At 37.5% G+C, this 17,113-nt stretch overlaps 1 protein-coding gene across 4 annotated transcripts in view; it reads right to left on the bottom strand.

Annotated features, from left to right (window-relative positions):
* Positions 1-528: 528 nt before the first annotated feature.
* The window catches only part of LOC306848170 (kazrin-A), a 39,033-nt gene continuing 22,448 nt past the window's right edge, over positions 529-17,113 (bottom strand). For 3 of the 4 annotated variants that reach the window (XM_079382552.1, XM_079382555.1, XM_079382554.1), the window contains exons 3-16: positions 14,880-15,071; positions 10,688-10,824; positions 10,398-10,568; positions 9,911-9,994; positions 8,357-8,531; positions 8,019-8,203; positions 7,243-7,366; positions 4,983-5,188; positions 4,695-4,813; positions 3,732-3,963; positions 3,435-3,536; positions 3,189-3,355; positions 2,920-3,040; positions 529-1,236 (exon numbers count right to left, since the gene is read on the bottom strand). In XM_079382552.1, the coding sequence (XP_079238678.1) occupies positions 1,078-1,236; positions 2,920-3,040; positions 3,189-3,355; positions 3,435-3,536; positions 3,732-3,963; positions 4,695-4,813; positions 4,983-5,188; positions 7,243-7,366; positions 8,019-8,203; positions 8,357-8,531; positions 9,911-9,994; positions 10,398-10,568; positions 10,688-10,824; positions 14,880-15,071 (2,174 nt within the window). In that variant the 3' untranslated portion in view covers positions 529-1,077. The remainder of the gene's footprint in view (positions 1,237-2,919; positions 3,041-3,188; positions 3,356-3,434; positions 3,537-3,731; positions 3,964-4,694; positions 4,814-4,982; positions 5,189-7,242; positions 7,367-8,018; positions 8,204-8,356; positions 8,532-9,910; positions 9,995-10,397; positions 10,569-10,687; positions 10,825-14,879; positions 15,072-17,113) is intronic. The other variant, XM_079382553.1, reaches the window with a different exon arrangement.

Below are 17,113 nucleotides of genomic sequence, written 5' to 3'. Positions count from 1 at the left end.
GATCAAAATTAGCTGATCATTTTTTCCAAAAATTTTCAACCCCCTAAAAATAGTTTCTTGTCTTAATGTCCTGGAATAAAATAGGGAAGTACCAGAGATTTAACTAAAATTTAAGACCATTTTTATATGGAGAACATGTTGTCCTGTCTTTCTTTATAAAAAATATGCACCTCCTTGTACACTGCTTCAGAAAGTAGGTTAATAAACATGTAAATGTACTATAGTCATATCTTTGATCTTTGTACAATTACTATTATTATTAGCCTAACCCGTGCTACAGCTTAGCAATGTGCATGACCTGGGAGTTGGTAGCATAGCTATGTTTGCATGATACTGAGATTGGTGATTTACAGTTGGTACACAAAAGCAGCAGATTTTAACCAAGTACGAGTAGAGGCAAATTTGAAATTGGGTTCATGTTATACAAAATTGTGTAAGCACGAGTAGTTATGGACCTGTAATTCACCAGGATTTTAACCACATGACCAAGTGATACACATTGTATATAGTTAATTTAGGTAAATTCATGAAATTCCAATAATCATTTATTTAAATAATGATGTACTGTTTAACAAACCATTTTACAATATTTTGTGGTACTAAATCTAATGTTCTCAGAGTCGGTTTTCTAAAATGTACACCTTAAATGTGAAAATATTCATTTTATTGGGGAAAAAATCCAACTTTAACACATTTTTCTTTGTGGAGTTCTCACAAATCAGTTAGAATTGTCAGGATACTTCACCCTGCTTCCTCACACATTCCTTACCCGCACATGACAATCATTTCATCAAAATCTAAACAGATAAATAAATGTTTAGTGTATGTGCCCTTTCAAATGGATTCTTAACATTGTCTCACTTTGAGAAAAATTAGTCTACAGTCACAAACAACAACATAAGGTCTACACAGCAAAGCCAAGACCCCTACTGGCAAACCAAGAGTCCAGAGACTGAAAATGTGAACTTTCATTGAGATTTCATCAACGTTCACCTTGAAAAAGAAAATAAAATCCCCCATTTGGGAGCTTTAAGAAAGTGCCATGTTTTTCATCAGTGATCTCGACAGGAGAATGACTCAGACATTGGTGAGCTCAGCAGCAGAAAAATGTCGAACTGGGCAATGCTCTCGTTGTAGCGAGACCTCCTGAAGTCCATTCCTTGGAAATGACCTGGATCTGTTCTGGTGACTGATCTTTCGTCCAGTGAAATTCTTTGGGCTGAGACCAAGCTGCTGCTGTATGAAAAGAAAATGGATCCGTCAGATTTCTGATTCACTGGTGCTACAAACATTTGACTTTTAAGAATTATTCAAGCAATAATGCAAATCTTCACTCTCGGAGGATGCATTGCTACTGAGAACTACACTTGAAGGAACTAAAGAGCAAAAATCTTGAAAAGAGAGCAAACACTGGTTGTGCAAACAGATTTATGCAAAGGATAAAGTGTTGACTAACTACATTTAAAGTAATTGTTCACCCAAAAATAAAAAAATCTGCCATCATTTACCTTGTGTCCTTTCAAACTATGGAACACACAGAACATATTGCCTAGCATCCATCTGGCGAATCTCCGCTATCTACCCAACACAACAGATGAACTCCTTCTCCTCTCCCGGACAAACAAGGATTTTTCTAACTCTGCTGCCCTGTGCTTCACGGAAACCTGGCTAAATGGCGACATACCAGACAGCCCGATTCATCTGCCTAATTACCAGCTGATCAGAGCAGATCAGGATGCGGAATCAAGTGGGAAATCGCGCTGGCGGCGGGACGTGCTTTTACCTCAATGAGAGGTGGTGTATAGATGTAACTGTGTTAAAGAAGATGTGCTGTTCAGATATAGAAATACTCTTCATTAACTGCAAGCCGTTCTATTCGGCGCGAGAGTTCTGCTCGTTCATTCTCGTGAGTGTCAACATTCCACCGCAAGCGCACATGAGAGAGAGAGAGCAACAACACCCGGACTCTGTTTTAATCATTCTCCGGGACTCTCCAGTGAACTGCCAAAATACAGACAGCACATCCCATGTCCCAACAGAGACAGTAATATATTGTATCACTATTACACAACAATAAAGGACGCATATCACTCTGTTCCACGAGAAGCTTTAGGACTCTCTGATCACTGTTTGATTCATCTAATTCCGACCTACAGGCAGAAACTCAAATCTGCAAAGCCTGTATTAAGATCTGTTAAAAGATGGACTAATGAAACAGAGCGGGATTTACAAGCCTGTTTCTCTCTCACTGATTGGTCTGTTTTTGAAGCCACTGCCACCGATCTGGACGAGCTCACAGAGACTGTAACATCTTATATCAGTTTCTGTGATGATATGTGCATTCCTAACAGGACTCATCTAATCTACAACAATGACAAACCATGGTTCACTGCAAAACTCAGACAGCTCCGTCAGGCCAAAGAAGATGCTTACAGAAAGGGGGATAAAGTCTTGTACAAACAAGCCAAATACACACTGGAAAAGGAGATCAGAGTGGCAAAGAAGAATTATTCTGACAAGCTAAGGAAAAAATTATCTTCCAGTGATCCTGCTTCAGTGTAGAAAGGTATGAAAGATACCACCAGTTACAAGACACCATCCCCCAGCACTCTGGAGAATCAACAACTGGCAGACGACTTGAGCGAGTTCTCATCCGTGTAGGGTTTGTTTACATCAGAGTGCTCATGCATTTTTGACACAGCATACAGCAGTGTTGTGCATTTTAACCAGTTGGGAAATGGATTCACATTCATTTTAATGCAATTTGTAATAAATAGTTCACGTTTTTTAAAGTGGCCATGATAACAATATTGTGCATGTTCATAATCATGGTATATCGTATTACCGAATACAGACACATGTCTAAATGTGGCATTTGTATGAGTTTTAAGAATTTATGATTCAGCTTTAGCATTTTACCTTCACTCTCCTTAAAGACTGCTGATCGTCATGACAGCTGGGTGATGAGCTGCTTAGAGAACTTTGCCGGTGAAGTGTGGGCGGAGTCCCCAAAGGTTCGACTTCCTGATCAAGCCCTGCCCTGCAGACAAAGACATCAGAGAAATCTGCATGTTTCGACTGTCTCTTGTTTGACAATATATTCAAAGAGACATTGATTAATTGAGATATACATTTGTAGAGTTAGACACAGACACATACAGTACAACAACACTAACAGACAGTCTTACCTGGCGGCACTGACAAGTGCCTTCACCTCTTCATTCAGGTGATGACGGACCATGTGCTTGTTGCTTGGAATACATAAAGCCACCGCCATGGTGTCAGAGCTGAAGGAGGGATCCATCACCATGATGGCACCATGAACCCCACTGTTCTGAAGATTGTCAGCAAACTCCTAAATGAAAAGATATGTTTTTCCATATACCAATGCCTACACTTTCTCTGTTAGCACTGCTGTTCTCTCTCAATGGTACCTTCAAGTCAATCTCTTTGATCCATTTGATGATGCGATGACAGGTCCACACTACAGGGTCTGTGTTCTGATTCTCACACTCTGATCGCCTGGACTGCAAAATCTGCAGCAAAACAGTATTTGGGTATTTGTTGTTTAGCTTCATTAACTTACTATAGAGACCTTTATACAATCAGCGTATGTTTTTCCAAACTGGGCTATTCTGATGTGTGTGTGTTCGTGATGGCTGTTGTTCCTTTTTGGTAAGATTTAGTGCCTGTGGGAATTCCCTGTTCCCCTGTGGGAATGTGTGTGTTACCTCTTTGTCAAAGTTCAGTGTGTGTAGCAGCTGTATTCCCAGCATCAGGCTGTTCTGGTGGGCTTTTTTAGACACGTGCAGATGCTTCTCAAGGTCAGTGCATGTGAGTGTACTTAGGAGACGTCCATCCACAAGATGAGTGTGGAAGAACTGGGAATACTGAGGGAGACCTACATCAGTTAGCCAGGCCTGAGCCACCCAGTGGTGATCCAGATCAGCTGCTTTAGAAAGGCTGAAACAACATAAGAAAAGAAAAGGAAAAATATTTTATAAATCTAGAAATAAATTCTTAGAAATGCATCCCTTTGTATTCAAGCTAATTTTGTATACCGTTTTACTAAGAGAAGTTGCTATTTACTCAAAAAAAAAAGAAAAAAAAGAACCAACATTATTATTTTTTTTGTGGTAATTAACATTATGCCACAAATGTTGCAGACTGAGTTTAACTTGAACCTGGAATATTCTTTTAAAATATATATATTTTTATGTTTTTAAATATATTTGAAGTATTATTAATAAAATAACATTGGGATACTATTAGTAACATAAGTAGAATTAAGTTTTTGGCGAGTCACACACCACTTAAAGTGATTGTTCACACATTTCTGTCACCATTTACTCATCTTCAAATCTGTTCATCATAAAAAGCAATCATCTCATCTCACAAGACTTGATTTAAACCATTTGATTCATACACTATGGATTGATTTTATGATTAATTTTTGTCCTTTTTGGATCTTCCATTCTTTGGTTACCTGGACTTTTAATGGAGAGACAGAAACAAGGTTTCATTAAAAATATATTGTGTTCTGAATATATATTAAAAATAAATAATGATAATACGATTCAAAGCCCTATGGGGTTGAAATACCACGAGAGTAAGCAAAAAATGACAGAATTTTGTGGTGAACTATCCCATAACAAATTATATATTTTTTTAATGCCTTAAGATGTGTTTCCTACCCATGCCCTGATTCTGCATCCCTGTAGTCTTCAATGGCCAGACGGAGTTTCCTGCGGTGCATTGAATTACTTACACCTAAAACAAACTCCAGGTCCTCATCCGCAAGAACTAACAAGACCTAACAAAACACGCACAGATATTAATGTTGAATTCTAACATTCACAAACACTGCTTGTTTAAATAGCCCAAAGCATTCAGACCTGATAGGATCTGTGTATTGTTGGGTATCATTTTATAGACTGGTGTAGACAGGTGTTCTTGCATCATACTGACAAGGTCACGTCTACCTTCCCACTTTTAACGTTGTCTGCACAGGCCCGTATGTACATCGGCATGGCCATGATCACCTCCAGCCACGCCTGCACGGTTCCTGCACGCCAACGGGACATTGGGGCCGTCCGCGCGAGCTCCACCTGCTGAAGCCGATCCAGATGCTCCTCGCATTCTGATAGGCTCACACTGAGACGAGCGGGGCTTGATAAACTGTCGGAGTCTAGATTGGTGGATGACGGGAGAGGGGCGAGTTTGTCTTCTATAATTTATGAGCAGCATAACCACCGTGTTTTCTTAAGTGAAGACAAGTATGTATACTGTACCATAAACACAAAATATATTCATTCAGATATAAGAAGTTAGATAAATGTCCTGGAACAATTTCTTTTTTTCCCCATTTCCCTCATAGTTTTTGAACAGCTGCCACTAAAGCGTCTGTTTTTAGCGTCTTCTGTGCGCGAACCAATAATTTCACCAGTAGACGGCAGCACTAAACCGCCTTCAAAAACTGCAATCAACCCAAGCGCCCATAATCGGTTAATAATAGGGTTGTTTCGAAAAACAAAGCACTTCGAATCAATCTGAAGTATTTGGGTCCAGAGGTTGTAAAATAAAGACTGACAAAACAGATGGCTACTAAGTGCTTGTAAAGAGTAAATGTTGTTGGAAAAGAACAGCTTGTCTGGTTTTGCCCATTAAGATACTGCTTTTATCTCATCTACACAAACTATTCATATATTAAACCATTTCCCCCCTCCTTCACTAATAGAGCTTCGTTATCAGGATTGTGGAGTTTGCACATCACCAGGAGCCACTGCAGAGAAAAACAATGTACACAGAATTCATCATGCTCCAAAATTACTTTGAGAGCCCCGTAAAGATTTAAAAGTGAGATAAAAAAGGACAAATGGATTAAACAACCACACACACACACACACACACACACACACACACACACACACACACACACAGATAAATGACCCATGTGGTTAAAGATATTTAGTAATGAGTTAGTTAATTATGCTCTGTACTACCTGAGCACCATCAGGCAGTTGATGAAGTAGCCAAAGACAAGCTTCAGAGCGGCGAAGTGCCAAAACACAATTACAAAGAGCGAAGAACTCAGCCACACACTGTTCAGTGTTTCTGATTTTATTTAAAAATAGTCTGTAGTTATATAACTTATTACCATTTTCATTTCCATGCCATTTAGAGTTCCATGCTATTCAGCACCAGCCTGAGCCAAACACAGCAGGGAAAATGAGAACCGTCTCTCCATCTCCAGCTGATGAAGAACACACTACATGCTCTGAAAACTCATTTATTCTTAATTTCAGGTCAGTGCAATATTGAAATGTACACAATCATAAGAATCTGCCACTGAATGATAGCTAGCATTGATTTCAGAAAGATAAAAATAATAGACTATAAATACAAAGTTTAATGGTGAAGGCCCTGTAGAGTAAAGGTATCCAGTCCCACTTGAAAAGCAGCATGGGGAACTACTGTGGAGTTCTATTTCATACCCTGCTTTATTAAAGGTACAGTAATCATTTCCATGACAACTATCCTAAGTTTTTTTTATAACCAGTCATCTGTTTTTTTTTTTTTTTTTCCCACACTGTTCTCATATTAGTTTTTGCCTCCTGGTTAATGATGTTGTGAAGGCAGTTGTCAGAGTTAGTGTGTATAACAGTGGTCATAAACTCTCCTGTGGGAAAGGCAGGACGAGCCACTGCTCACTAAAAGTCACAGACTACATCAAATGTCCAAATACCAGAATATATTGCAGATAGATGAATAGATATCTTTTGGATCACAGTGTGAAAAAGCATATGTCCTTTTTTTTGGTTTTCATACAGGCTGAGGGTCCTGCTGCCTTCCGACAGGAGAGCTCCATCAATATGTTTAACACACAGGTTTAAAAACAGCTGAGACAATGAGCGTTAAATGATATAAAAGGCATCTGGAAACACAAGCACAGAGTGCACAATGACTATTATTTACACATTCAGCAGTCCTTCAAGTTTCCAGTGAGATGCTAAAGTGGGTATAAAATGAACACACACACACACACACACACACACAAACAAACTCTGGGCAGGTTTGGGTCTACTGCGGTACAGTTTGGAATTATTGTACAGTCAGTTTGTGCTCATAAAGATGGCAGCGATAGACACACACACACACACACACACACAAACGAGTAGGGGGGCTCTCAGCAGCGTCACCAGTCAGCATCCTCCTCTATGTAGTAGTCAGGTGTGTTAGTACCATCAAACAGAGTGGGGTCCAGAGACTTTCTTTGCTTTCCTCGACCGAACACCCTCGACAGAGAGCCCAGACCCATCCTCTCTTTCTTCTTTCTGCGTCTCTGCTCCTCTAGATCCTCTAGAGACTGGAGACAGGGATAAAGAAAGAAATAAGCAATAGAAGCAAAGGAAATGCATCAAAAATGAGCGGAGAAACTATTCTGTATCATGGCACAATGCATATAAAGGTTGTTATAATATATTAATCTCAAAATACAATAACAGCTTAAGAATCAGAATACCACTCAAGATGTGAAATGTGTTGAGTGCTCTGCTGTGGTTTGAAATCTTTAATTTATAGTTTAAATAGATTAGTATTATTATATATACATACATCTAACCTAAATCTAAAGTATTTTGAGCACCTCTTCTACAAACCACTTCACAACCAAGGCATGTACTACAAAAAAACCGTTTAGAGCATTTTACATCTGCTCTAGCATGTTTCCTAATTTAGCCATTTAAAAATCTTATGAATATTGTTTAATATAGTATACTATGAATATTGTTGACTCTTAGTTTGTGACACTTAGTTATGTTTCTCATTTGTAAGTCACTATGGATAACAGAGTCTGCTAAATAAGTACATGTAAATGTGCATGTAAATGTATGGAGGTTAAGGTGTCAAGTAAACAGTAGTATGCCACAGTACTGTACTACACTTGTGCACTTGTGTATGTGTTTTGCAATGTAAAGAGTGTCACAGTGAGTGGAATGCTGTGTGTGTGTGTGTCTTACATTGCAGAGGGAGTGTGTTCTGTGTTGTGGTGAATCTGATGGTGTGGAGGATCTCTCTCCCTCCATCACCGAGGCATCTGAGATGACTGACGATTGTTTAGAGTGACACGGACTGATCCTGGCTGCGGCTGTTGACATCATGATGATGCTGTCAGCATCGCACACGCACGATGATGCTTTCAGTACTAACAGACATAAGCATTAGGAGAATTAGGAGGCTGATTTTAACTCATTTAGCATAAGTAATTCTCAGCTTTCTGGTTGAGATCTTTAAATGGACAGGTCATTATTGTAAGTGTAGTGTGTATGTGTGTGTGTGTGTGTGTGTGTGTGTGTACCCTGTCTGTCCATTGAGTGGTAAAGGTTTTGTTGACTCTGTCGTATCGCCGCAGTCAGAGGAAGCTCTGCATGCATCGCCCACTCTTGGTTGCCGTTGACGACTGTCTCTGTGGGCATGGCCAGCGAGTGTCGCTTAGGAACATCCTTAGTGAGAGTAGCCAAAGACTGTTTTGCCTGGAACACACAAACAGATTTAATTCTATACGGTCCACTTCCTTGTCCAGAGACAGTGTTGTAAACAAATGTAAAACGTGTGAAAATGAAAGTGTAGTACTGCCCAGAATAACCGCTCCAAACACTTCACAGTAGTGCCAGTCTGGAGTTAAAGTCAAGTTATTAATAGGCCCACACAGAATCTGTACTCAGAGGATCCGGCGGAAAATATTACATATGTCTACATTTGAACCATCAAAATTTTACATGCCTTGTTCCCCCCTTATGTGTTCATTCTCAGCTATGTATGAGCATAAGAGACTATGTACAACACTGTCATTCAAAGTTTGGGATCAGTAAAATTGTTAATGAGTCTCTTATGCTCATCAAGGCTGTATTTATTTGATCAAAAATACTGAAAAAAACAATAATATTGTGAAATTATTATTTTAATATACTTTAAAATATAATTTATTTATTTGATGCTGCGCTGAATTTTCATCAGCCATTACTCCAGGCCTCCGTGTCACATGATCCTTTAGAAATCATTCTAATATGTTGATTTATAATCAATGTTGGAATCTCTTGTGCTGCTTAATATTTTTTGGGAACCTGTGATGCATTTTTCTTTGATTCTTTGATGAATAAAAAGTTAAAAAGAGCATTTATTCAAAATAGAAATCTTTTCTAGCTATATAAGTCTTTACTATCACTTTTTACTCATTTAATACATCCTTGCTGAATAAAAGTAATAATTTCTTAAAAGAAAAAAGAAAAAAAAAAATTACTGACCCCAAACTTTTGAATAGTAGTGTATATTATAAAACAAATTTTCTAATTTTAATAAACACTGTTCTTTTTACCTTTTCATTTATCAAATAATTTATTACATTCTAAAGTGAATAAAAATAGAAAACATTTTAAATTGCAATAATATTTCACAAAATTACAGTTTTTTTCTGCGATTTTTGATTTTTGCAGTTTTTTGATCAAATAGATACAGCCTTGATGAGCACAAGAAACTTCTTTAAAAAAACATTAAACATTTGAATAGCAGTGTATATACGCAATCGGTGCAGAAAATGCTGAAAAACTGCAGATTCCATGTTGGGCCTAGTTCAAAATCATTTCAAGCCACAGTCATGCCAGAAAATAAGCCAAAAAGAACACCAACACCACATTATCAATTATCATTGGTTTAGAATGGCTCACAAGCTCCTAAACATTCTACAAAACGAGCATGCAGAGAAGAACATTCACGCTCCATATACACAATGAGTTTGTTCTCAAAACAAAATACACGTGCAACCAATCAAATTGTGCATATCAGATAGGGAGTCAACATTGCAGGCCAATCAAAGAGGGACTTGGGTTTGAGTTACAGGCCTGGCTGATCTTACCGACACTGTTTTAGGTGAGGCTGGTCTTTCTGGAGATCGAACAAACACGCGACTCTCTAGTTTCTGAGCCATAAAGCTACTCATCTGTTAAAGAAACACACACATAAACAAAAGCGCGCACACACACACAAACAACTCAACACTGACATTATTGAGCTACTCAGTTGACAGATCGTTTGAAGACACATGAAGAAATTCTGAACAAGCACAAACACTTCAAATATCTCTAGACCAGTGCTTCCCAAACCTGTCCTGAAGGACCCCTAGCCCTGCACATTTTGTATGTCTCCTTTATCAGACACACCCAATTCATGTCTTGCAGTCTCTACTAATGAGCTGAATCAGGTGTGCTCGATAAGGGAGACATACAAAATGTGCAGGGCTAGGGGTCCTCCAGGACAGGTTTGGGAAGCACTGCTGTAGACTCACTCATCCACTTAGAAGACAAAAAGTAGGATACCCTGCTTTTCTAAACTCTGTATCTCACCATAGTCAGTTCAGCCCCCAGCTCCTTGATCCTGTTCTCTTTCAGGTCCAGTGCAGATCGGAGTGCACTTGCATGTTCTGAGGCCTCTTTGGTTTGTCGGCGTAGGTCCCACTTCTCCCGTTCTAACAAGTCTTTTTCCCTTGCCAGAACTCTCACTGCATCCTCACTCTCCTGCAACACATAAATAAGAATTGTGTGTTTGAATACTGATGCATGTGTGTAAGTGGGAATTTATACATGTTTAAAGCTGTTGTGCTTGTATGAATGCATGAGCTATGCATGTAAAATACTTTTCGGTGTTGCTCATAGTTGCGTATGAAATCTCGTAGCTGCTCCTCACGGCTCTCCAGTGTTGTGTACAGCTGCTGCATCTGATTCACCAGATCAGTTCTCTCCAACCTCAAACGCTTCCTGTCTGCCTTCATTGCTAGGGGAAAGAGAGAGACAAATAAACAGATACACTGTAGATGAAAATTGCTGTAAAAATTATATACAGTGCCCTCCAAAAGTATTGGAACAGTAAAGACAAAATTGCTCTGTTGGCTGTGGAGTCAAGACATTTACAAATATGATTAAAAGATGAATAGGAGACAAAACTACAGAATGTCACATTTTATTATTGGGTGATTCAACACATAGATGTTTTACCAGAAGTTCAGCACTTTTAGAGTTTCATCCTCCTATCTGATGTGAGCATAAGTATTGTAACAGTTGCCTCACAGGTCTTTCTGAGTGATCAGCTGTGTCCTGTTGCATTAATTCTTCAGATATTAAAAGCAGGGAATGTGTCATATCAGTTATATCCATTACTTCTGTATTCTGAATCCAGCAATCGATGATGATACACACAAACCAGGATGAAGACGAGGGAGCTGACTTTGAGAGAAAAGCAAGCAATTTGGATGCTAAAAGAAGAGAGGAAGTCAATTAAAGCTATAGCAAAAACAAAGGGCATGGAGAAATCAAGAGTTTGGAAACCACAAGTGACACCAGCAACCAACAACGACCTGATCGGCTGAGAAAACAACAGTAGTTGATGACAGACAAATCATAAAAGCTGTGAAAATGAACCCTAAAAGACGTGTCTGTAAAATCACCAACAACTTCCAGAAAGCTGGGGTGATGCTCTGGCAATCTACTGTCCTCAGGAGACTTTGACACAGAATTACAGATGCTACACAGCAAGATGCAAACCTCTGACCAGCACCAAAAATAGAAAGGCAAGATTAGAGTTTGCAAAAAAGCACAAAGGTGAGCCAGAAGAGTTTTAGAACTGTGTTTATGGACCAATGAGACAAAGATGAACCTTTATCTAAGTGATGGGAAAGCAAAAATGTGGAGAAAAAAAGGGAACGGCAAATGATCTCAAGCATAGAGCCTCATCTGTAAAGCATGGTGGAGGTGATGTCATGGCATGGGCATGCATGGCTGTCTCTGGAACAGGTCCTCTCAACTTTACTGATGACTTAATGTATGATGACAGTAGCAGAATGAATTTGGAAGGGTACAAAACCATCTTATCTACCAATATTCAAGAAAATGCCACCAGATTCATTGGGAAGTGCTTCATATAGCATCAGGACAATGACCCAAAACACTCTGCCAGTTCAGTCAAGGAATTTATAAGGGCAAAGAAATGGAAAGTCTTAGATTGCCCAAGTCAATCTCCAGATTTAAATCTGATTGAACATTAATCTGATGCACATTAAAGACAACAAAAGAGGACCGCTTAGGCAACCACTAACTCTGGTCTCCATCTCTCTCATTCACTGTCAAGAGAGTACTACATATATACATACATCTACACATACACACACACACACACACACACATACATACATGACCCTGGACCACAAAACCAGTCATAAGGGTCAATTTTTCAAAATTGAGATTTATACATCTGAAAGCGGAATAAATAAGTTTCCCATTGATATATGGTTTGTTAGGATCGGACAATATTTGGCCGAGATACAACTATTTGAAAATCTGGAATCTGAGGGTGCAAAAAAAATCCAAATATTGAGAAAATCACCTTTAAAGTTGTCCAAATGAAGTTCTTAGCAATGCATATTACTAATCAAAAATTAAGTTTTGATATATTTACAGTATATTTACATGGAACATGATCTTTACTTAAAATCCTAATGATTTTTGGCATAAAATAAAAATCAATAATTTTTAAAAATACAATGTATTTTTGGCTATTGCTACAAATATACCCCAGCGACTTAAGACTGGTTTTGTGGTCCTGGGTCACATATATATATACACATATACATATATATATATACACATATACATACACATATATATATATATATATATATATATAAAATTCTTGAGCATGAAATCAACATATTGGAATGATTTCTGAAGGTTCATGTGACACTAAAGACTGGAGTAATGAAAATTCAGCTTTACTATCACAGGAATAAAGTACACATTAAAATATATTCAAACAGAAGTAATTTACTTTAAATTGTAATAATATTTCACAATATTACTGTATTTTTAATCAAATAAATGTAGCCTTGGCGAGCAAAGAGACTTCTTTCAAAAACATTAAAACAACCAACCCCAAACATTTGAAAGGTATCATTTATGTCCATAGCACAAAAGTTTAATACATAGAGTTACGGGTTTATAACAAACCATAACCTCGAGTATAAGCAACACCAATCCTTAGCAAGCACCAATAATTAAAGAAAACATTCCAAAATAAAAAAGAGAAAACAAAATAAGCAATAATTATTCTCTCTACGGAAAATGAAAATATTAATTTTAACTTTGCAATGTGTTTTACAGTCTAAAATGCTGTTTTATAAAGGTTCCGTGCTCCTCTGCTTGCCCAGACAAATCAGAAGTGCTTCACAACCTTGACAATCAACCTTCTTCTCTGCTTTAAATAGTATGGATTAAAATCATAATCACAAAGACCTTACAGAGATTCACCTGTCAGTGCAGTTATATGTAGTAGTAATATTACACCTTAAAAATGTTCTGCATTTGAAATCATTTTCATGTGCTATTCAGCTAGTGGTCTCCATCAATTTAAATACATTATACGGTTTAATTTGCATAGAATCATTCCCGTTTACACATTACTATCATTCTCTTGATGTCCAAGATGTCCATTTTCACACACCAATCCCTCTCTCGCTCCCTCTTTTTCCTCTTCCAGGGTGTCTCTCTCTCCAGCTGGCTGTGGTTAATACTGTGTGATAACAGAGGCAGTAATTGACTGTTTTAGGTTGTTTGTAGCCTCTGCTCTGACTTGCAAATTGCAGCTCGTCTTTTCCAAGGACATTGAGTCCATTCACCCACCACTTAAAGACTCATTATACAGGAGCCAAACGGCACACACAAAAAGCCTTTTACACACAAACACAGGAACACCTGGTGGGAGGTGGAGAGAGATTGTGAATAGCAGTGAACATTCAGATCAGTAAATCCTGGAAGATCACGAGCTCTTCAACCCCCCCCCCCCCCCCAAACAGTTTAATTAAATATTGGATGTTCCTTTTCCATTATATTTCCACACAAATTAGCTATTTGAGCTAATTTATTAGCTATTTGAGTTTTCGTTATCCTTCCATCTTTAACTGAAATGGATTTCTATAGCAGAAATGTACAATGGCTGTCTCAAAATTACAATTTTCATTAGTGATTTCAGTAGGCCTTTGTCGAATACTGCAGAGGGTGATATGAGAAGATTTTTTTGGCCACACATATACTGTATACACAAGCAAAGTCAGCACTGGGGTAAAGTTACTGTTCAAATGAGCATAGATGACAGCACCCACAATGCAAAGCTGTTTAGGTGCAAATGATGTTCAGGATAGCAGTTTACCTCTCCCTGATCTAGCAAGTGAAACACAAGAACATCTATTCCAGCGTTACTCTAACACTGGGTATTGAGGGTCACAGAAGAAAGTAGATTTCAAGACAAAGTCAGACCAAGGACAGCAGAATCCCTCGACACCTAAACATGGAGAATATTATGCCAGTTTTGTGGTCAGTGCTGTTCTGATTATTTTTTCATTTCACAGCTCCAGAGATGAAAAATGAGCCACAGGACAAAATAAAGGAAGAGAGGCAAGGTCCAAATCGTTTTGAGGAATCTCAGTCTCAGCAGATTTAAAATGGTGCAGTCAAAACACCTTCAAGTCCTCAAAAGTGTTCATGATACTGGATCAAATGACTTTTCTGAAACTCATTTAAACATATAAGGTATATAATATAGGTATATAATACAGCAAGTCAATTGTAAATGACATTAAAATGTGCCAAAAAAAATGCATCATTAATAAATGAATGCAATCAAATTAATCAAGCACTCTTTCCATAATATTTATTTAGCACCGTATTTGTTTTGACTGAGCAAGGGGTTTGGGCTTGTCTGTTGTTTATTTCAAAATGACAGGTCTAGCGCTGGCTGAGAACTGAGGGTGAAAGGTCAGGCTCATAGTATTCATTTCCTACCTTGCAATGCCTCCTTTGCTCTGTCCAGCTCCTGCTCTTTCTGTGTTAGCTGCACGCGGAGCTGTGAGACAGACAGCAGCTCCACAGAGCAGCCTCCTCCTGTCTCCTCCAGCTCACGATTCAACATCTCCCTGACCTGCTTCAGCACTGACACCTCCTCCTGCAGACGCACCACCTCCTCATGCAACAGCACTACAGAGACAGGGACAAAGAGAGAGAATAATTCTCAATGCAATAATCATAATGCATCACTGTGATATTTTCCTGATTTATTTAGCTATTGAACAGTTGAATGTCTCTTATTATTAAATTAGTTACTATTATTATCAGAAGTGGCAAGAGCCAAGTGGATTTTAAACGCAACTGCAAAATAAATAAACAAACATACTGTTCTAAAGTTTAGGGTCAGTGTCCTTTTAAAGAAATTAATTAGTGTTGTCAAATGATTAATTGCATCCAAAATAAAAGTTTTTGTTTACATAATATATGTATGTGTACTGTGTATATTTATTATTTATATATAAATACACATATATTTCAGAAAAATATGTTATGTTTATATATACAATATATTTATTTATAATACAAATTACATGCATATAAATATAGACATGTAAATATTTTCAAAATATATACTGTATGTGTGTGTATTTATGTATACATAATAAATATGCACAGAACACACATATTATGCAAACAAAAACTCTTATTTTGGATGCGATTAATCGCGATTAATCATTTGACAGCACTAAAATTAATACTTTTATACAGCAAGGATGCATTTAATTAATTAACAAAACTTGCAGCTTTATTATTATTATTATTATTATTATATATTTATTTATACATTTATATAATGAAAAAAAACTATACTATACTGTATATAAAGGCTACATACATAGAGTGCGAAGATTTTTTATGTTTTTTTAAAGAAGTTTCTTATTCCTCAAGGCTGCATTTATTTGATCAAAACTACAGAAAAAAACTGTAATTTTGTCAAATATTATTGCAATTTAAAATGACAGTTTTCTATTTTAAATACACTTTAAAATGTAATTTATTCCTGTAAAGCACAGCTACATCTTCAGCATCATTACTCCAGTCTTCGGTGTCACATGATCCTTCAGAAATCATTTGATTATAAATCAGCATAATAGATGTTGGAAACAGTTGTGCTGCTTAATGTTATTTGGACCTGTGATACTTTTTTTCAGGATTCTTTAATAAATAAAAAGTTAAAATGAACAGTGTTTATACAAAATAGAAATGTTGTGTTGCAATATACACTACTATTCAAAAGTTTGGGGTCAGTACATTTTGCTTTCTTTTTTTCAAAGAAACAAATACTTTTATTCAGCAAGGATGGTAAAAGGATTATTTTTGATCAAATAAATACAGCCTTGAAGAGCATAAGAGACTCCATTATAAAATCTTCTGAACGACAGTGTCAAAAGTTCTCTCACACACACACACACACAAAATCGGCATCCAGGACCAGAACTATTGTATATAATTTGAAGTATGAGAAGAAAATCCTTCAAAGTATTCTGTCAGTTCAAATTCATGCACAATATGCAAATATACCTCCTACATGTGAACCAAGTAGATCATCTCAACAGGTGTTGGGACACAAGCATGACCGCATTCCTGTCATTTCTGCAGAGCGAAGCTATAGAAACTCAGCGTAGGTAAAGGGTGAGATGGAATGTCAAGTAAATTGTTTAGAGGCTTCAGCGATGACAAAACCACACTGAATCTACAAAGCTAAAAATCATACATAAATAAATACACACAATTCTGCACATATGTAGCAGAATCACACAAACATAAACTGCCCTTATGATCCCTGTGCTTTAACTTTTTAAACAGCACTTCTGGATTTACACAGAGATAAGTGTGTGTACAGTAGTGTGAGAATAAAATCATAAAGCAAAAAACAGCAGCGGGGAGGTGTTTGTGTGTGTGTGTTGGCATTCATAATGAGCTTTGACCTGAGTCTGTCTGGCTCAAGGCCATTTATGTGATGCGTTTAGGTTTGTTGCCAAATTCTTAAGAGTTCAGTTCAGTCACCTTAGCTCTTCATTTAAAGTCTGATTCATTTTCTATTCTCTCAGCAATGTGATGATCATGAGTCTAAAAAGTACAACAATCTAATAAATATTCACATCACGGTTAGCTTTGAATGTAGGATTCGAAACAGGTGAAGAATACTGAACACCTGGTGTTCCTCCTTG

This window comes from Barbus barbus (genome assembly GCF_936440315.1).
Source record: "Barbus barbus genome assembly, chromosome: 28".
Lineage (NCBI taxonomy): Eukaryota > Metazoa > Chordata > Actinopteri > Cypriniformes > Cyprinidae > Barbus > Barbus barbus.
This window is presented reverse-complemented; position numbering and strand designations above follow the sequence as displayed.